The sequence below is a fragment of the Echinops telfairi genome, unplaced genomic scaffold, assembly GCF_000313985.2.
Source record: "Echinops telfairi isolate 266 unplaced genomic scaffold, ASM31398v2 ScPeMD7_1;HRSCAF=3_0, whole genome shotgun sequence".
NCBI classification, from domain to species: Eukaryota; Metazoa; Chordata; class Mammalia; order Afrosoricida; family Tenrecidae; genus Echinops; species Echinops telfairi.
In genome coordinates this window covers 40719455-40740993 of record NW_022103896.1, presented here as the reverse complement: position 1 = coordinate 40740993, position 21539 = coordinate 40719455, and the positions used below count along the sequence as shown (strand labels likewise).

At 45.6% G+C, this 21539-nt stretch overlaps 1 protein-coding gene across 1 annotated transcript in view; it reads right to left on the bottom strand.

Moving 5' to 3' along the window:
* Positions 1–2339: 2339 nt before the first annotated feature.
* The window catches only part of NIPAL2 (NIPA like domain containing 2), a 102742-nt gene continuing 83542 nt past the window's right edge, over positions 2340–21539 (bottom strand). The window contains exons 7-12 of the mRNA XM_004697701.2: positions 20795–20891; positions 13486–13621; positions 11450–11538; positions 5543–5606; positions 4313–4407; positions 2340–3147 (exon numbers count right to left, since the gene is read on the bottom strand). Of these exons, the coding sequence (XP_004697758.1) occupies positions 3035–3147; positions 4313–4407; positions 5543–5606; positions 11450–11538; positions 13486–13621; positions 20795–20891 (594 nt within the window). The 3' untranslated portion in view covers positions 2340–3034. The remainder of the gene's footprint in view (positions 3148–4312; positions 4408–5542; positions 5607–11449; positions 11539–13485; positions 13622–20794; positions 20892–21539) is intronic.

Sequence of the window (21539 nt, the reverse complement as noted above, 5' to 3'; positions counted from 1 at the left end):
CTGAAGAGTCTAGACCAGGGGTTGGCACACTGCAGGCGATGGCTGGCCACCCGCTTTTGTAAATACAGAGTGCTTATCCGGTGACCTATTGTCCACGGCTGCTTTTGAGTTACAATGGCAGGCAGGGGTGAGTCATTACGACGGACGCTGTATGGCCCACACAACTGACCATGTTTCTTCTCTGGGTCTTGATAGAACAAGCTTGCAGACCCCTGGTCTAGACAAAGAATCAGATGAGCCAAGTGTTGGCTCCAGGTCCCCAGCTCCCAATGCCAAGAAGCCTGCTTTGGCTTTGATTGTTTCCACGCACGGTGCAAGTAAAACAAAAAAACCCCAAATGCTACAAGTCACGACAACTCAAACTCCCGCTCACCTTACTTGGTCCAAGCTCCGACAAGGGCCATGTGTGTTTCATGTGTTGTCTGGGTGTCTAAACCATTGCTGGGTTGCTGCACTAAGTTCATGCCATTTCTCAAAATCCTTAATAGATCTAAATGCTGCCAACCACCAAGGAGCTGACCTCATGCGGATGTCTGTGTAAAACGCACAGAGCTCAAAGCCACGTGCCATCGCTATAAACGCAAACCCCTGCTATCTTGTTCTTTCCACGTTTGAAATGAGTTTAAAGAGTCACCAGAAACCTGTCGTTTAAGACACCAGACATATTTCTCACCGGAACCTTCCTAAATGCCAGTATGACGTCCCAATCCAGGAAATGTGCAGTGCCATCGAGCAGGTGACTGTGCCTCTGGATCAGGGAGGCACTCAGCAGTGCCAGGGATGCGCAGTGACTTGGAGGGCAGAAGCCAGGCCTGGGCCTTGGCGATGTGATTTTATTAAGTCATATCGTACTGTGTGCTCAGCGGAAGCTTGTGGTTCCATATTTTTCATGATGTGTTAACATTCTCATTAATTCCCTTCTGCTATTTTATTTTCCTCTTCTTTCAGGAATGTTTTCCTGACCCCTCACCCTTTTATTTTTGCTCTAGGGGGAATTGTTGTCCAGCTAGTCTCAGATGATTTTTGTTTTCTCAAAGGTGCCCAGTACTCACTGGCAACATTCTTGATTTAGGGACCAATCTGTTATTGAGCTGAAAGGTGACTCCAGGGGGCAGTTTCCATTCCCAGTGTATGGAGGATCTGTGTCTCTAGTCTCAACCAATCTCATTAAGTCTGGACATTTAAAGAATTTCTATTCTGCTCCACATCTTTCTGTTATGATCCGTCTACGGTGACCCTGATCAGAATGGTCGCTCGTGACAGCAGGGCACCAAATAGTTCTTCTGGTCCTAGGGCAGATGAGAAGTGGTACTCTGGGTTATTACTCTTACCTGGGTGATGGATTAAAATCTCTACTTTGTGGCCAGGGTGCGAACTCTGTGAGCTGAGCAGTCTGATCAGGAGTGCACCCACAGTCAAGGGCAGGGCCCAAAGATCCAGAGCAGTTCTGACTATAGTCCCAATAGCTCTGAGCTAGATAGTCCACCCAAAGCAAGGAAGATAATTGGTCGGAACGATTGTAATTGACGGATGTGTCAGAGCGAGCTGAAGGTTTTGAACTATCATGAAGGACGGGGTTCATTCTGTGCTGTTGGGTGTGACAATGAGCACCTCTCTGTGCTACTCAAATATTGTTGTGAGTTGTCGTGTGGATCTTTTGGGAACGGATTTCCAGGCTTTTCTTCTGAGGCACCTCCAGGTGGGTTCGAACTGCCAATCTTTTGGCAAGTAGTCAAGCCCTTGGCTGTTTGTGCCACCATCATGTAAATATTAGGCAGGTGATAAATCACCAATCTGGTCATGGATTCTGTTTGCTGATGTATCTTAGCAGACACGTGATCTAACTGTAGCAGACATACCACTCACACACGGTGGTATTTGAGCTTCCTTTCTGGGCCCAGGTTTGCCACCCTGGCTGGGTTTTGCGATCACAGATTTAAATGCTGCAACCTAGTTCTCTAATCGCAACTGTCTGTTCATGTAAAAGAGTTTATAAAGCTTGGGATAATGACTCGGAGGAAAAACGGTATGCAGAGAGACTATCGCTAAGAATTTATATGTAACACCTGAGACTTGTGTTAAAAGTTAAAACCCCTAGGTCCACTTGATAAAATCATGAGAGCACTCAGTTGCTAACCAAAAGGTTGGCAGTTCAAATCCACCAGCTGCCCCACAGGAGACAGAGGTCTGCTCCCATCCAGTTATACAGTTTCAGAAACCCCAAGGAGCGGTGCTCTGCTGTCTCCTGGGATCGCATGAGTTGGAATGGATGTGATGGCAGTGATTTTTTTGGTTGGTTTTTGTTTGTTTGGGATAGCTAGAAAAAGCGAAAGCAGATGTTATCATTCTATAGTTTTATTCTGGGAGGGGAAAAAAGGTTCTAAATCTTGAAACTTTCCCTCTTTTCAGCTTAGAAGCTCCACCAGCCCAGGGCTTTCTTTCAGTTGTGGTCTACAACATCACAGAAGGTTCCTTACGAATTATCATTTTAAGGCAACCCTTAATTTTCCAGGGAGGATGAAGACGAAAGGAGGGCGGGATTTCGGAAGATGGAGCTGACTCACCATTCTGAGTGAGGAGCAGAAAGGTGAGCTCTCGCTGTCCCAGGGGAACCTCATGAACGTTGTCCTAGAACCCTTCATTCAGGACTGAGGATGTAGAACTCGGGGTGTATCTCAAGAAAAGAGACACACGGGAGAGTCAACCTAGGCGTGCGATGGCCAAGTCACGAGTGCACATATTTGTGTGACACTCCTGTCCCAGCAGCCAGGCTGTAATTAAGATCTAACCGTTTGGATGCTCACTAGGGAGAGGGCCAGGGTGTGGAGAAGACCTCAAATTACATCCCATGGAAACATTAGGCTGTCAGAGCTGGGAAGGCCCTGCTTGTCTGTAGACATGGAGGTGGGGTAAAGGACTGAGACTCCTGCTAGCACATGTCAGCGTAAAATAGCTGCTGACACAAATTGAACATGTGCAATGCTTTAGAAAGGTGGTATCAAGTAGCAAGCCAACAGCCGTCCCTCTCGGCATTTTAGACCTCTTTCTTCTCTCCACTTTGGCTCCGTGTTGAGTCGCTTCCATCAGGCAAAGTCCCATAGGAGAAGCCATTTGGATCGGGTTGTATTTTGTCCAACGATTGTTTCCCTATGGAGAAAGTCATCAATAAAAAAAAATCTTTTGAGCTCTTATGGAAGATTAAGTCCTAATCATTCCCCTTCCATCTAGGCTACGTTTTATGTCTCCCTGTTTCATACGACGTGGTCACCCTTTAAACCGGAGAGATAAATGCTACAGCAGAAAAGGCCCATGAACATGACATGCCTGGATAAGGAATCATGTGCTGTCCGTAGGAGAGACTAGTTTTCTCTATCCCATAGTTCCCCGTGGGGCCAGTCAGACCAGGGACCTTCATCCTTCCCCAGGCTTAGCTCCTCAGGTATTCTTTCTTCTTTTCTACGTCGAGTTGAACAGATACACCCAACACAGAAATACAGTCTACGATAGCGGCTTTGAAAGTTTCTAAGGAAACTAAGTAAACTTTATTTTTTTACCAAAGGCTCCCGAACTATCTTGAACAAGCCCTCAGCAAGGCAAACCATGGTTGGAAATGCTAGTTTGCACATCGACTGCGTGATTGATAAGATGGCGCAAATGAGAACACAGAGCTCGTTTCATAGAGGTATTATTTTCTCAGCAGTAGGAGTAGGGGTTCCTGTTCCTGGCTTCCAGGCCACACTCCGTAGAGAAGGGTGGAAGAGAACATCTCCACTCCCATTTGGACACCCATGGGTCCGTTTGAGTCTCCAGCAAAGCTAGAGATCGTTGGAGGAGGACCGGGAGCAAGGGGTGAGGGCACAGCAGAGTGTTTCCTCTGTCTTGGACTTTGCTTCTTGTCTCATGGCTGCAGTGAGTTATTTCCATCATGCTTGGCACCTCAGTCCACAAGCCACCTCGGTCTTGCCAGGAATGATAGTCTTTTCTCCACAGATGCTCCTTCAAAGCTCTCCTTCCTGGAGGCTGGAGGCAGATGCTGCTGGGAGTCATCCTACTCTCTCTTCCTACCTTTCCCAATTTAGAGAAATCCAAGAGAAAACTCTCAAAGTCAACCGAATCAACAAAGCCAACAGTCAATAAATGACTACGAACACTTGCACTTACAACAGCACCTGTGGTTTCATCCTTAGATGAAAATTTTTTGAGGATTAAAAAGGATGCTGTCTATTGATTTAGTACCCCCGAATCGCACCAGCAGTTATTCATTTGTAAGGGTCAAATTTTCTATTACAAATGAAAGGGTATGCAATTTTACCGGGAATATTTCCAATGTCAATGTAAGACTGTTGTGGATGTTCCTTTTCTCGATTTCTTGTGACCAACCACACTCCAAGGAACGACAGAAAACACCTGTAAGGACAGAATGAACAATGAGCACGAGAACACTGACAAGGCTCATGGTCTGAAATCACTGAGCTCCACAATCTACATGATGACATACATTCCGTTGGGTCTGTCCATCCTGTTTCTCATGGTAAGCTGCCTAGAATTTGTTTTAATTACTAGAGCCAATCATACTTGCACCCAGAACCAAGGCTTGGGCAGCTTCCAAGAAATCTCTGCCCCAGGTTTTTACCATCTGGAGGCTACTCCAGGCTCTAAGCCCTTTGGGCAGACACTAAGGTCTCATTTTCTATCCATGCATGCCCAGACTCGTTACTGGCATGCAACACAAGTGAAAAAATAATTTATTCTTTAATTTTCTAAGAAATTTAGTTGTCCTTGGCCATAAGAGTCGTCATAGTTTCCAGACCCAAGAAGCTTGGCCTCACCCAAATATTTTATGAAATTGAATTTTCAGATAGATGGTTTCATATAATGAAAATAGTCTGGGCTCCAGTTTGCATAACAATGACCATGCTGAATATCAGTTCAAGAGGAGCTAAGTATTAATGGAGTGCCTGTTGGAACCAACGGAAGCATCTATACACTGATGATCTTCTGTCAAAGTTCTACTCTCTGTGTGCAAGTCAGACCAGCAGAGATGTTCACCAAATCCCCAGGGAGGCTTTTAGCTGGGCACCCTGACACGGGAGAGGGGTGCTGTCAACTTGATGTTATTAGATCCAAAGCATGGGAGCTACCCCAGTCTTGGCCTTTTGTTCTGGGGGTTCCTAGAGACATTCATGGTCCTTTGATTGGCTTGCTATCTAATCCAGGGTGCTTACAAGAGTAGGGTAGACATGAAATGGTATAAACAGGCCATGGAATGACTACAACTGTCAGTCGATTTATCTTAACCTTGGCTGGAACCAATCATCTGCACTATTTCAGAACTCTCAAAGAGGCCCTGAATGACATCGTTGAAGGCACTGAGCCCTAACACTGGTGTGGGGTGTTAAGTTGAAAAATATGTTTCTTTGAGTTCAGGAAACTGATGTTTCTTATGTAATTTCCCAATTTTCTCTACTTTAGGTACAAGGCCAAAAATCCTATATAAAAGTAATAGAATTTCATCAGTCTGACCCCTTAGGCATTGACTCACCCGAAAAGATATATAAATATAGTGAGAAAAGCTGCACCCAGGAATTCCTGGTAAAATATGATACCTGTAATAGGAAGAGAAGACGCAATTACTTCTCGCGTAAGGATAACAATAATACGTACATGTTTTAAATTTTATGTTAATATATTTTCTAAATTTAATTACCATGAAAATGCACAGCCAGTGGCTTCATTAAAAACTGTAGGAGGGGGCTTCAAAGAGGTAGTGGAAAAATTCGATTGTTTTTAAACTCAATTTCCACACCCTTTTGAAAGCCCTCTCCTATGCTATACTTACATTTTCAAATTGTTCTGAAAAGAAAATAGGTTTATGGACCTCCCGCAAGTGCCTGTGTTGCTGCCGCTCGGTGCGGTTGGGCTAGCTCCAGCTCCTAGCAGCCCGGCGTCCCGGAGGATGCTCTGGTCCTGCGTGCCTTCAGCACGACCGATGTGCTGGAGCCCATTGGTGCAGCCACGGCGTCAATCGGTCTCACCAAGGGTCTTCCTCTTCTTCGCTGACCCCCCCACTTTACCGAGCATGCCGTTCTTTCTTAAAGACTGGTCTCTCCTGACAACAGGTCCAAAAGACGTGAGACCAAGTCTCGCCGTCTTGGCTTCTGAGGAGCGTTCTGGCTTGACTTCCCCCAGAACACATTGGCTTGTTCTCCTGGTAGCCCGTGGTACTTTTCATATTCTTTGCCCAACACCATCATTCAAATGAACCCACTCTTCGCTGGTCTTCGACCTTCATTGTTCAGCTTGCAGATATCCGAGAACAGGAGGCGATCGAAAACACCGTAACTTGGATCAGGAGCACCTTCGTCTTCAAGGGAACACTCTAGCTCTTTACACTTCAAGGGTCTCGGGCAGCAGATTTGCCCAATGCAACATGTCGTTTGATTTCTTGACTGCTGCTTCTCTGAGCAACGACTTGTGGATTCAAGTCAAATGAAATCCTTGACAACCTCAATCTTTTCTCCCTTCAACCTGATATTGTCTATTGGTCTAGGAATAAGTCTGAAGAATAAGTACTAGTGGGCTAATATAATTGACATAACATTTACAAACAGAAATTTCTTATGCGGCCCAGAATTTGCCCCCTGAGACATGTCAGTAGACCATGCTCCAACGGCCATTTCCCACTTAGGGTTTCAGGCCAGGAGCCAGCAGGTCTGACCTGAGGGCTTGGGTGGCCTCTGGGACTTTGGCTGCATCTGCCTGTACTGCCACACTTGGCAGTGCTATTTGTTTGGCCACATGCCCATTTTATGCAGCAAAGCCCTGGGTTCACTCAACCAACTGGAGGGCTAATGCAGGGCTATTTTCCAGTGCTGGCACCAGCTCCCATCTCCGTCCTGTCTTTTTTGAGGATAAAAAGGATGGATTTTCTCCTCTCCCCGTTGGTCTCAAGGGTTCCTCGAGGCCTAAAGCTTTCACAGCAATTTTCTTTAAAAACATAGTTTTATCTTACATATTGCTGCTAAACAACAACATTGACAAGCTCACTGCCATCAAGAGTTGATTCCGACTCATAGAGACGTTGCTGAGACTGTACCTCTTCACGGAAGTAGAAAATCTCACCTATCTCCCTTGGAGCAGCTAGTGGTTTTGAGTGCCGACCTTGCCATTAGCAGCCCAACGCATAGCCTACTACACAGCCAGGGCTCCTATGGGCTTGGGTAAGTGCCGTCCACACCAGGGGTTCTGACTCACAGCAACCCTGTGGACAGAAGGAGGAAGCACTGGTCCTTCGCATTCCTCACGATCACTGTTATGTTTGAGCCCATTGTTGCAGCCACTGGGTCGATCCATCTCCCTGGGGTCTTCCTCTTCTTTGTGGACCTTTTCATTTACCAAGTACGTCCTTTCCCAGAGACCAGTCTCTCCCGGCATGTCCAAAGCCTTGGCCTCCTTGAGCCTGAGGAGCATGCTGACTGTACTTCTTCCAAGAAGCTGTGTCTGTTGTTCTGGAAGGCCGTGATACTTTCGATATTCTTTGCCAGCAACAGAATTCAAATGCATCAATTCTTCCATGCTCTCCCTTGCTTAACGTCCAGCTTTCACAGGCATGTGAGATGACTCAAAATTCCATGTCTCGAGTCAAATAGTCCTTCGTCCTAGAGTGACCTCCTTGCTCTTCCCCACTTGTTGACGAGGTCTCGTGCAGCAGATTCTCCCAATCCAACACGTCGTTGGATTTCCTGACTGCTGCCTCCGTGAGTGTGGATAACTTACATATTCCCCGGAGTTAACTTTGTGTGTGTGGTATTAACCTTGCCAAACAGCCCACAAATATTCAGTGCCAATCTTCTATGTGCCAGCCGCTCTTCTAGGTGCCGGAGATGCCACCGACGACAGGGCAGAGTCCTGCCCTCCAGGAGCTCCTTAGCGGCTGAATAAAGTTCTTATTAGAAGGCATGTCTGATGTGCATGACGATGTTTCTGAAATATCTTTTCATGTGATTATGCACATCTTGCAATCATCATTTTAATGTTTTCATGTTATTCTACTTGCTGAGGCACCACAATATTAATTTCTCTAAAGAGCACTTTAAATTGCTTTTATGTCTTTATATTTTGCTATAGTAAAATTACATTGAACTTCTTTTTATATTGTGCTATAGTAAGGCGACATTGAACTTCTTTGGACATACTCCCACACCCTGCCCCCTCACACCGGTATTTTAGGATTTGTTGTTGCTGCTGTTGTCATGATAGGTTTCTAGAAGTGGACTTTTTGTTTCAGAGGAGAAACTTCAAAAAACAAGACAAAAAACCTTTTCTTTGTGAATTGGGCAAAGTTATACAGAGCAGACCAGTAGCTTTACATTCAACAACGCATATACATTTTGTTTCAGTTCATCTATTTCAATCCCTTCCATGTATCATTGTTTATCCTACTTCCTCCCTATGTTCCCTGTTTCCATCTCTCCTTCTTTCTTACCCTTGGAACTTTGTCCTTGGGGAAATGCTTCCCTTTTGGGCTCAAATGGTTGATGATTCTAGCACGGGTGAGTTGTTCCAGAGCCACAGGGAGCCTAAGGGCTGTAGCCTTAGGGGCCCACAAGTCTCTGTCTGACCTGTAAGCCTCATGTCTTTCCTGATGTTCAATTCTGTCCCACCAGTTTCTTCCCACTATCCAGGAGCTCCTAATGCGATCCTTTTCAGGGCAGTTGGTAGCTGGCCAGGCACCATCGAGGGCTTCTGGTCTCAGGGTTGTGGAGCCTGAGGTTTGCACGTTGCAGTGCTGCACCGCGCTCATGGTTTCCTTGTGTCTTTTGATTTTCATCATTTTTCTCCCCCTCTGCACGGGGAGAGACCAAGACTACACGGATGTCTGCTCAGGAGCCTTGAAGACATTCGCTGTGAACTCACCAAAGCAGGATGCAGAACATGGTCTTTGTGAGTTAACGTTCTTATGCTCGTTGACCTTGGTGCCCCACCGGACTATGGTCCTGCTCCCTCGGACTTAGCAAACAGTAGAAACACATTTAGGGCTTGTAGCCAAAACGGTGCAGCTCGGTTTTAGGAGGGTGGTATCCTGTTTCCCCCGAGAGTGTCTGTGATACGCCTCTCTTGTTATCACTGGCAGCCTAGTCAAAAGAACTTTAGTAAATGAACGGGCAGAAATACCGGCATCTCATTTGAAGAAATAATTGACTTCATTTTTCAGAGCAGTTTTAGGTCTACAGAGCAATTAAGCAAGAAATTCAGCGCTCTCAACCCCCCTCGCCCCCCTTTCCTGCATGCTGTTTCTCCTAGTATTCGCCTCTTAACTTCCTGGGGAATATTTGTTATAACTGATTAATCCATATAGCCCATCACTGTGAGGGACAAGTCCATCGTTCACCTTAGGGCTCACTTTTTATTTACATGGTCCTATGTTGTTGTTGTCAGGGGCCATTGAGTCCGTCTGACCCGTTGTGACCCTCTGCACAGCAGAAGGAAACACTCCAGGGTCCTGTGCCGTCCTGAGCATCGTCTGTGCTTGAGCCCATGGTGGCTGCCACAGGGTCAATTCACCTCCTTTAGGGCCATCCTCTTTTTTTTTCTTGCTGCCCCTCCACTTCACCAAGCATGACATCCTTCTCCAGGGACTGATCTCTCCTGGCGCTGAGTCTACAGTATGTAAGACTTTGCCTTGCTAGCCTTCCTCCGAGGAGCACTCTGGCTGCCCTTCTTTCAAGACAGATCGGGTTGTCCTTTTAGCAGTCCATGGTACTTTCAATGTTCTTCTCCAGCCCCACGACTCACACGCATCGATTCTTCTTCTTTATTCAATTCCCAACTTTCACTTGCATAGGAGGCAATTGAAAACACCACGACTTGAGTCAGGTGCACCTTCGTCCTCAAAGCAACAACCTTGATTTTCAATACCCTAAGAAGGTCTCGTGCAGCAGATTTAGCCAGGGGCGTTTTTTTTTTTGTTTTTTTGCTTGTTGTTTCCGGAACATTGACTGTGGATCCAAGCTAGATGAAATCCTCGACAACTTCAACCTTTTCTCCATTGATCATGCTGCCGTGAAGGGTTTGATCCTCTTTACATTGAGTTGTAATCCATCCCGAAGGCTGCAGTCTTGGGTCTTCATCAGCAAGTGCTACAAGGCCTCTTCACTGTCAGCCACGTGCATACCGCACAGACCGATGGGTTTTGATAAGTGCATAGTGTCGCGTCACTGCCCTATCATTTTAATTTAGACCGTGCTTCGGGCTGGAGGCAGGGAGGAGAGCTTCACCTACATCCTTCTCCGGGAGCGTCAGGTGAACCGTGAGCTCTTAGCATGCCTCAGTCCCTTGGCTCCTTCCTTCCTTGGTGTGCTGAGTCCTGGCCTCCCGGCCTGCAGGTCTCCTGAGAAAAGGCCTCCCTCACTGGAACGACGTTCTCGACCTGTGATCCGTACACTTGGTGGCTTGGGTCCTTTCCTTGCCTCGTAGCTCCTGGGCGCATACATTCCCCATCGTTCCCTCTCTTCTTTCAGCCCCAAGCCCACAATGCTAGGAGAAACTGGATGTCTTACACTATAATGTCAAGTTCAACGGTGGGAAACAGAAAATGTACTAATTATTTTGAAAACCTGCTCGCTGGCGGTCACACCGCTTGCCATGCGATTTAAAAAAATGTGCCAATTAGGAAACAGATAATTCCTAATTGCACCCCTCCCCCACCCCAAAAAAATCTTGCATTGAGAAATGAACTCTTAAGACAAGAAGGTAGTGAACACAGCAAATGATCCCACAAGCTGGGAGACACCCACCCCACGTGGAGGAGGGATCCATTTACAGCGAATGTGGTGCTGAGCAGGTTCCCAATGTACACTTTTGGTTCCAACCCGCCCTGTGTGTCATAGAATAGGGAGTCGAGGCCGAACAGGGCAGGTGAGGGTTTCTGTCCTCTTGTCTGGCCTTCACTGGAACACTGAGTTATTTTGGGGCTCCATTCTCCACTCCAGCTGAGGGACACGCAGCGAGAGATAATGGGACCGGGGCGGTGTGGTTCAGAGACAAGCCTCAAGAGGCCCGTTATCGCTGCTTTGATTATCAGCAGGGCTGGCAAGGGGAGAGTCCAAAAAACAGAACCAAGATGAGTGTCTTGAATTTACAGGGAAGCTAATTTTAGCTCCAATTTCATATTTTCTTATGAAAACACTTTCTAATAACTAGGACTCTTCAAATAATTAGTGTGATCCAAAATGGGAGCAAGCTGTGTGTGTGTGGTGGGGGGGTGGAGGGGGAGCGGTGAGCGCTAGGGTGTAACCCTCAAAGTAGAATAACCTCTCCCAGGGGATGCTGTGTGGGAAACCAAGGCGCTGGATGGAAGCGTGGTGACATAGGGCAACATTCCTTATAACCTGGTGGCGTTCTTGACTTGCGTTTGTGTGGGGCTGGAATCAGGATAGCCAAAGCTTACCTGCGATAATGGCACTGGTTGTAAAGAAAACGTGGTTCACTGGCACCACCGTGGCTGTGTCGTGGAGTTTCGTGGCTTGACTGAGGAACCTAAAGCAGAAGGCACTTACTGAATCACTCAGGCTGTAGAGACGCTCGCTCGGCAAGAAGTTCACAAGGACTTCAAGAAATGCATGTTCTTTAGCTCCAACTACAAAGGAGCAGGAAGTGCAGGAAAAGGGCATTTCCAATCAGCAGTCATAGCTTACATGCATCTGATGTATGAGATCAGATGTCAGGTTTTATGGTCTGTTTAAAGCAACAACAGTAACAATGAAAAGCAATTAATCATCTTCCGAGGCCACAGAAGTTTGAGTTGGAAGTGATTCAAGCTGCTGGACCAGCATCGCACCGAGGCTGATTCATTAGGATAGACCCGAGGATCTGCTAAGCATCACATCTGGGGAACAGCGAAGCTCTCCACTGACATGCCACGTGCCAAGAAGGAAGATGGAGAAGCAAAGGAATGCTGAACGTTTCAAAAGCAAGGCTCGGCAGCGCTCCAGCTGCAGAGCACATGTGGCCAGCACAGCTTCTCACTTACTTCGACCACCAACACGAGTCCAGCTTCCCACAACTGCTCTGTCCCTGGGGGGGACTAGACCTTTCTTTTGCTAAAACAGTAAATTGCCCTGACATCACCTGAGAGCTTTAAAAGAGCACTAATAGTTAGGCAATTGGAAAAAAAAATTGTGGTCCCAGCCATGTATAGATGTGTGTGTGCATGCACACGTGTACACGCATGTACTCCTGTGTATGTATATATATGTACAAGGGGCTTCAAAGAGCTCATGGGAAAATTCCACCATCTATTAATTCCATCCCCGTGAACTTTTGGAAGGCCCCTGGTACATGAGTGTGTACATATCTATATATGTTTATAGTCATGAATGTACATATATATGTACACACACATATGTGTAAAAATATGCCTCCTTAGGTCAGGGTTGAGAACCGCAGCACTACAGTGTGAGTGAAGGATGCAGGGTAACGGAAGTGGACTCTCCCTGCCGTCCTATCCACTTTGTAAACTGCTGGAGCGTAGAATAAAGCTAATGATGCTCATCTCTAGAGCCTGCGGCAGTGCTGATGAATTCAGAGGAAACCAGAGCAGCACACTAGGATTCAAGAATTAGTAACACTCCGTTTTCTATGGGGACGGTCGGCAAAACAGGGACAAAACATTGGGTTTTCCCAGTAACTTGCCATAGACCTTGCACTAGGACCTATGTCCATCCCATAATAGCTAGACTTGACTGGATCTCTGTCGCCCCTGCTGGCACTGGGGTGATGCGTTTGGCACAGCATTTCGGGGTGAACAGGAAGCTTTCAGTTCGACTCTGGAGAGCCCAGCAGGCCCAGGCATGGTGACAACGTGAAATGGAAGGGAAGTGCAGATGCAGGGGGTAGGCGGGGAGAGAAGAGCAAGAAGCCAACAATGTACCATGTCACAACTATTAGGCCCCAAGAGAAACATAAAACAATCACTCTGCGGTCCCAGGGGTTCAAAGAAAATTCTGGCCCAGGATGCAAAGTGCTGGAGAAAGGATTTCCCTCCCGGCCAAACGTCTGGTTTTGTCCATCTCTGGCCAGTTAATGAGCTTGAGCTCAGCAACGAAGGTGAAGGGTTCATGCGTTGCCTATATTTAGAATGAAACCCTGGATGCAGACCTGCCCCTTTGATTTATTGCTAATGACAACCTGTGTACGATGGATATTAATTACAAGCAGAAGAGCATCAGGAAAGTATCAAAGAGCACTTAGCTGGATTGCGGCACTCGAGAACTCGCAAGACACGAAGGCGATGGTCAGTAAAAGCATATTATTGGACGCGAAGGGCAGAGCCAGGCACGCTGGCCCAGGGGAAGCGGAGGGCCCTTCACCCTGAAGAAATCAGTTGGAGCTCACTGCCATGATCGTCTGAAGCCAATGAAGATGAGTGCTCGGAGCTGTGCCGGGAGACGGAAGGGTCAGTGAGACTGCACGGCGCTCACTTACTTGACTTGGAAAACACAAGATGCTATCATGACGATGCACATGATATAGAAGATGGGATAAGTGAGCTGCGTGTTATCCGTCACAGAGAATGTGATCATGCTGGCGACCGCCCTTACTGAAATCACCGTCAACGACGCTGAAAAAGACCAGAGATAAACAGAACACACACAACAGGACCACAAATAAAATACATATTTGGGATGGAATTATAAATCAGCACCTTAAGGAAACACGGTGGAGTCAATCCACCTCTTGAGCTTCAAGGGGGGCCCTGTGCTGGGCAGCATGGCACTCACCAAGTGGCAGAGCCCTTTGGCCAAGCTGTGCGGGGCCCCTCAGTTCTCTAGAGACCTGCTCTTTTAGCTCGGGAGCCAGATGCTGATTTTCCGCTGCTAGCTGCCGGGAAGATGCGGCTTGAGGTTATAATTACTAAGAGATGAGAGAGGTGACCACAATGAAGGGAAGAGAGAGGAAAAGCCGGATCGTCCCGGGTGTCATTCATGGGAAAGTAGCTATTCAGCTCCACGGAAAAATGAGAAGGGTGGAAAGTGAAAATCCATCTCCCAGCCCCGTTTATGAAGAGTTGTGCTAAGTCTATGTCTGAGCCCCCTATTTTTGTGAGAGGTGCCTACAAGTATCATTTAAAATATTTTCGGACAAACACACTGATGGGGAACAGGGCCAGAGCTGAATATGCATTTCTCCGAGTCAACCACAGAAGCATAGAATTTACATGAGTGATGGGGTTTCTATATGAAAGAAGGAGGAACCTATTCCCCCAAGAGCAAGTATTTCCCATACGTTCAAGCAACACTTCAGGAAAAGGGACTAGATACGGGTCTGTCGGTGTGAACGCAAGCAACTCGGTTTTGGTAGAAGGAAGACGGGGCTGCCTGCTCTCTAACAGGGCCCTTGAAGTTACTGGTGCATATCATTCCAACATGTAGCTGAAACCCACAGAAAGTTAAAAATAAGATGAAATCAAATCTTAAGTCCAAGGTAATAAATATGAAACAGGCATCCTCCCTTTGTTGCTGTGAACCGACTTGATCGTAACACATCTTGGCGTTATCCCTCCTAGCTTTGGGAAAGAGGCTGGGGCAAACTTCCAACTTGGGCATTTTCTTTACAATCAAAGTCATCATTCACAGAGCTCAGGTGACAAATCCTCAGCTCTCAAAGGAACGAAGAGCTCTTTCTTAGCCAGCACCCTCTCCATCTGAAAATGCCTTTCGACTGGATCTGGTCGCACATTTCCTACTGACAATAGCTGTATGTTGGCTGACGTAGGAATTTCAAATATCTATGGGGATCTGTGTGTCACTGGATGGTTTACATTTGTCAGGTCAGTTGTGGTCCTTCCTCTTCTCCCAAACACTGCCTGGTATTGGAGCCCTGTGCTATGGCCTGGTAGTCTGTACACTCAGCTCTCCCAAAGCAAGAATGAGGAGGAAGCAGGAATCAGACATGTCATTCCTTTAGAGTCAGAACCTCAGAATCACAAAGGACCTTAAAGGCCATCTGATTCCACCACCATCTGAAGTTAGGTTACACTTAACCACAATACAAAAACGGATGAAAAAAATTCATGATTAGATAGTGAAAAAGCTATCAATTGCTATAGCCAATCATTGGCTTTTCAAAGCATATACAGTTGCCAGCTGATGTACTATTACTGATTTTTTTGAATTATTTCTAGGTTGATGTAGAGTACTACAAACTTTTTTTTGCGGGGGGGAGGGTTGAAGTGGGATTAATGAAAATGGATGGAAATGTGAAATCGCCTATGGAGTTATCATTCCAATGTTGGAGATTTTAAAAATAATAACTATATAGGTCTACCCAGAAAAATAGGGTAGGTGAAACTACATCGAGATGCTATCTATCAGTGGTCAATGGATAAGTAGTTGGATTATTCATCATCTCTTAAATCACTTTAAAAGATGAAAATGTAAGTGGCTTCATAAGAAAAGTTAGAAGAGTCAGAAAAACATGGGGATAGTTTTAAATGACTTATAATCTCAGCCCTTAACATCAAGCCTCTCTTAATATTTTGGTTATCTTTCTTTTTAAGAATTTTTTATACCATAACACGTGAGTCATGCTGTGTATATGTACTACTTACTACTGCCTTTATTGATTTCCGATGCTACTATGTCTTCTTCTTAAGCATGCCTTTTATTGGCATTTGTATGAATTCATGGTTTATTTTCACAAGCCTCTGCTTTGGGTTACTTCGATTGTATGCAGTTTTTTAAACTAGTAAAGAGGAAGCTGTGATGATCTTTGTATGGAAAGTTCTGGTTACGTCCGTGTCACTCTGCCAATTTCCTTAGCAGTATCACCTAAAGAACCCAAGGTGACCTTATAGGACGAGGTAGAGCTGTTCCTGTGGGTTTCCAAGATGGTAGCTCTCTATGGGCATAGAAAGCTTTATTTTTCTCCCTAGAAGCCACTGGTGGTGTCGAACTGCTGACCTTGTGGTTAGCAGCCCAACTAGTAACCTTCTATGCCACCAGAGCTCCTCTAGTTAGAATCAACCCAATGGCAGTGAGTTTGAGTTTTAGGGGAATTGCTGCCCCAGCGGCCACCGTTAAGCTTCTGAAGTAAAAGCTGCCTTCCAGAAAACTACCAGTCATGTGCATCTTTCTAAATCTCAATAGTAAATATCTATTCCATTCAGCCTTATCATGGTGCTATTTCCCCCTGACACCCTGTAACCCTTAGTGTTGAAATGCAGCCCTCTCTGTCTCTGTTTCCCGCAGTTTTTCATCCATAGTGCCTGCCAAGATCCTTCTTAGCTGGTCCTTGATAGCTCCGTATGAGAGACACAAGTATCTTGTTTATTAATGTTGCCTTGGCAATTGGAGTGGGCTGAGGACAGAAAGGACTTTAGAGCCTTCCCACCTTCCCCACCAACTGAAAGACACCCCCACCCCACCCCACCACCTCCTGTGCCTTCAGAAAGGAGGTGGCACCACAGGAAAGCGCGCCTTCTAATGACCGGTCTTCTCTCACTTGGGTTTTCTGGCTTTAGGTCTTATTACACTTAGGTGCCGATCTATTTTGATCAAATATTACGTAAGGTATGAGTTCAGCTGTATTCTTTTGCGTGTGGAAATACAGTCATCTCTGTTTCTTTCTTCCTTCTATTTCTAATTTATCCTACCAACAAGGTTCTAAACAACAAGAGTACGAGTCTAACAACAACAGCCCACCTTTCTTGCATCTATCTCCGGTTTTGCCTCCCGAGTGCTTTACATCACAGCGAAGGTGAGTTCGATTTTGCGTGTGGCTCTTTTCCATGTATCAGAACACAAGAAAGCCCTTTCAAAGCTGCTCCACAGCTTTCAGGATCAGTTTGTTTCTTGTAAGAGCCCTGCACCATCACTGGAAGAGACTCCAACAGCTCATGAGAGCAGACAGGGAGGAGAGGGCGCTTGCCCTCGCTTCTGAGAATGCTTCTCATTTTCACCATGGGATAGTCTTCAAGCCTCCAGTTTCAGTGTGTGGCGGTGGTTGTTTTAACACACAGCGGACTTAGTATTTCTATTTCGTTTCCAGTCTTTGAATAGGAGTGGAGATGTTAAAAATGCGTTTTCAGCATCTATGCAGATCATCACACAATTTCCCTTTCCTCCTTTGAGTCATTAACATAATGGGTGGCGGGAACGGATTCTTTCTTAAAGAGCCATCCATTTGTTCTCATAATTAAGTAGCAAACTTGTTAATTAATTCAAATGTATATTGTGTGCTCACTATCCTCAGCTCCAGGAAAATCTCTATCATGGAAATCAAGCAGACCTGGTCAGTGCCCTCTCAGGACTAATCAGGCATGGAAAAAAAAGCTTATGGCAAGATGTGAATGTATTAAAAGAATACAGCAGGTAATCACCAAAGATTGCAAATGTTGCAAAGAAAAAAGAATGGGTGCCATTCAGACTACGAGGCGATGATGTATGGTTCTGCACTCGGGAGTCTATTTGATATGTTTTATTTAGTATTCTAATTCAGTGGGGCAATTCGTGTACAGTGCTGTCCATCTGTGCCGGCCTTCTCAGGGACGGCCTCAGTTCTCTGAAGAGGATGTTCAAGCAAGGATTGCTCTCGTTTGTCCTCAAGCAGTTTAAACAGTATCAGAATCATCAGTTTCTTAAGGATTTAAAGACATTATCCTAGAAGCTGTCTAGACCTGGCTTGTTTTTAGGCTGCAGCTTTTAACAATTTCCTTTATTCTCTTTGTAGTTATTTTCTTTTTTTTAAAACCCTGATTTATTCAAGGGTTTACACGAATTTACGTAATACCTGTCTCATCTCTGATTTCATGCCTTTATTTCCCTCCTTGTATTCTTTTTTACCATCTTTTATTAGCTCTCTTGTAAAAATAGATTCTCTGAGCGATTGCTGTCCTACTTCATTAAGGTTTGCCTTGCCCTGTATTAGTACCATCTTTTGGCTTCTCCTGTGCTTTGTTTCAATTTCTTTAGCTGAGTGTTTGACTGCTAGATAAAGGAATACACTTCCTTCTCAGCGCGTCCCAGATGACAGGCTTTCATTGTAAATGTTTTCCTAATCATTAAGATACACAGGTGACAATGAAACCTTGTAGCTGGTTGTTCCGGGGTACTTTAAAGTATTAGAATTTACAGATCGCGGGGTTTTACAGGTGTCTATTCCATTACTTGTTTCTGATTTTATCTCACTGGGATTTGAGAATGTGGCCTCTATTATTTATCAAGGATTTCTTTGTGGCCAATTATACAGTCAGCATTCATACATGCTACCTAAGCACTTGAAAGAAGGCATGGGTGCTGTTTTCTGTATTTGGAGTTTACTATTGAAGCCACCGGCTTAAAGAAGTGTTTGGGTCCCCCATCTTTATACAGATTGAGCTGAGAGTAGACTCTTCTTTCCCTTTATTTCTGTTAACTCAGTTGTCTATTTCCTGAAGGCTCTCTGTTCCATATGAGGCGTGATGTACTATGTAACAGAATGTGAAGTTCTTGTGGGAGACAGCCTTTATTAGTGTACATTGCCACTTCTTGCCTCACTTAATATTTTCAGGGATCCCTGGTGGGTGGGTGTTTCTAACTGTAAGGTCCAGGGTCAAACCTACTAGCTGCTCAGGGGTGGAGTGGGGTGGGGGTGGGGGGTGGAGATGAAGCTGTCTACTCTCGAGGGTCGTGATGAGCTGGAATAGACTGATGGCGGTGTTTTGGGCCTTGAATCTGGCGTAGATAGTCATATCATGGCCTCTGCTTTTTCCATGTTTAATCTAAGTTAGTGGCCAAAATATCTCATGACCAGCCAGGACACTGTCCAGTCAGAGAGGCGCTGTTTCTCCTTTTCTCTCCATCCCTGGGCCCAATGGATTAATAAAGCCCATGCTTTGAGTCCCTTCTGACTCAGAGCGATCCCACGGGACACAGTGGAACCGCCCCCATGAGGTTTCCAGGGCTGTGATCTTTAGGGAGAGTCCTGGTACTATTCACAGCGTGGAGTTACTGAGAGTCAGAATCAATTTGATGGCAGTAGGTTAAGCTTTTTGGAAGCAGAATGCCACAGGCCCTGCTTACAGGTTCAAACTACAGACCTCTTGGCTAAGAGCCGGGTGCTTCCCACTGCGCTAACAGCCCTTTGTGTGCACAAATACTTGTTAATCAGGGTTGCTTAACTCAAAGTTGGTGGTTCAAAACCACCAACCACTCTGAGAGAGAAAGATAAGGCTGTATGTGTTCCTAAAGGTGTACAAAATCTTGGGAACCCTATGCAGGGCTGCTAAGAGCAGGAGCCAGATGAAGCTTTGTGCGCCTATACAGACTGACTGTCTCAGAACCCACAGAGGCGGTTTCCCTCTGCTTGAGCGGGTTGTCTGAGTGCACATCGCCTGGCTGGTACCGAGCTGTGAGTCGGCATGGACTCAGTGGCAGTGGATCGGCCTGGGTTTGGTTAATCCGGGCAGATATAGGGGAGGAGAGGTGGGCACTGGGGAAAGATATACTCGGGGGCATGAGAAGGAGCATAGTGGTTACACGTCGGGGTGCTAACTGCAAGGCCAGCAGTTCAAAACCACTACTTGCTCCTCGGGAGAAAAATGAGGCTTTCTGCTCCCGTAAAAAGTTCTAGTCTTCAAAGCAGGAGTTCTACCCTGTCCGGTGGGGCACCTATGAGTGCAATAGACTGGATGGCAGCAAGTTTGTTTGTTTTTTTAAAGCTTATTATTTATTTATTTTAGCAGATGGCTGAATCTAATGTGAAAATCTTTCTTTACTTCCTGACCACGCTTGCCTCATTTACATTTATAATCATGACTGATACGTATGATCTTAATTCATCTTTCCAATACTTCCTCCGTCATTCTTTCTATTTGATGTAGGTTTTCTCTCTCTACTGTTTAGATTTTTCCCTGATTGTTTAGAAATCAAAAGCCCCTTTTCTATTCTCTTGAAGCATCAGCATTACCTGAGCATGTACAACAAATGTTTGCCCGTCTAAGTAATGATTCCGCTGCAAAAAGTTCCTGCGCTGCAAGTTCAGCCTGAAACGGACTAGGGACCATGTGCAGAGGATGGGTCCTTACTGCCAGGGAAGGAGAAACGGAAGAATGGGAGCTAAACTTTTAAAAAAGAGAACTTCCTCAATGATTAGAGAGATTTCTTTGTATTAGCATATAGGGGGGTGTGTGTATGTGCGTGTGAGAGAGAGGGAGAGAGGAAAAGAGAGAGAAAGAAGTGAAACAGAGAGAAATGAATATCTCTGTATTTAGTGGTCATATCTGAGAATCACTATTTGAAATTTTACAAGGCACCTAGGAGGTGGTGGTGGTGGTGGAAGTGAAGGAAGGGGTATCAATGAGTGAGAGAAATGAGATATAAGCATGCTGCTTATAGCGATCTTTCAATTAGCATAGTTTAAATTGTTTTAAAAATGTAAAGAGATTATGCCTTGCAAATTCCTGATATAAAAGCTACAGTTTGGCTCATTAGTCTGTTCCTCCTCTGATATTTTTCAATTATTTACTAAAAGAAAACAGAACTAAAAACTCTTGTACTGTCAGGATGCAAATAAAGATGATGAAGCTGCAAACATTGCTTACTATACTTTAAAATGATCAAACATATACCAGTTACAGACACAGCCATGCACAGTATCATTTGCATTAATTTCAGGCTCAGTGTCTGGGCTCCAGATCAGCGTTGACGCACGGAAACACTGAAGAAAGAAATAGAAGGCTCAAGTATCTTCCTTCGAGCCTCTTTAACGGCAGCAGAGCTTGAGTCAAGAATAAGATAATGGAATTTGTTCTTACCTAGAAGCGCCACCAGGGATAGAAGGATCACAATGTGCTCGATCCCCTTTCTTTTATGGAAATACAGGAGCACGCAGAAAATCAGTATTTCTAAAATCTAGACATGAGAAAGAAGTACACGTCAATGAATTTACACCATTTTAAAGCGGTACACTTTTCTTTTTGTGCCTGCAACAGTTTCCAAAGGTTAACTCAGGCAGAGACGCTTCCAGGTGGTTTACTGGCATGGCAACGAAGCAGGGAAGGAAGAGACATCAATAATCACCAGTGGCCACTGAGCTGACTGTGTCCCCACTCTGTCTCCTGCCTTGCTGCATGGTGACTGAGGTGCCCGAGAGCTGAGCTGTGTTGGCTGTTCAATGAGGGATTCATCAGGGGCAGAGTGGCCGGTCTTTCTACTAAGGCACCTCTGGGCGGATTTGATCCTCCGACCTGTCAGTCTAACAATCGAATCCAATGAGTGAAAATAATTAACGTGCTCAGCTGCTAACTAAACGTCTGGAGTGGTGAGACCACCCAGAGGGGCCTCACAGGATGGTCTGGGAGATTTTCTTCTGAACAGTCCGTCTAATAATGCTGCGGCGCACAGCCCGATCAATCCATGTGGGGTCACTGTGAATCGGCATTGACTGGGGATACCTGGTCTGGAGGTTCCTAAGAAGGATCGACGAGAAGGATGCTACTTTGAAGACTAAGGCGCACCTGACCCAAATCATGGTATTTTTCCATCACCTCCTATGCACAT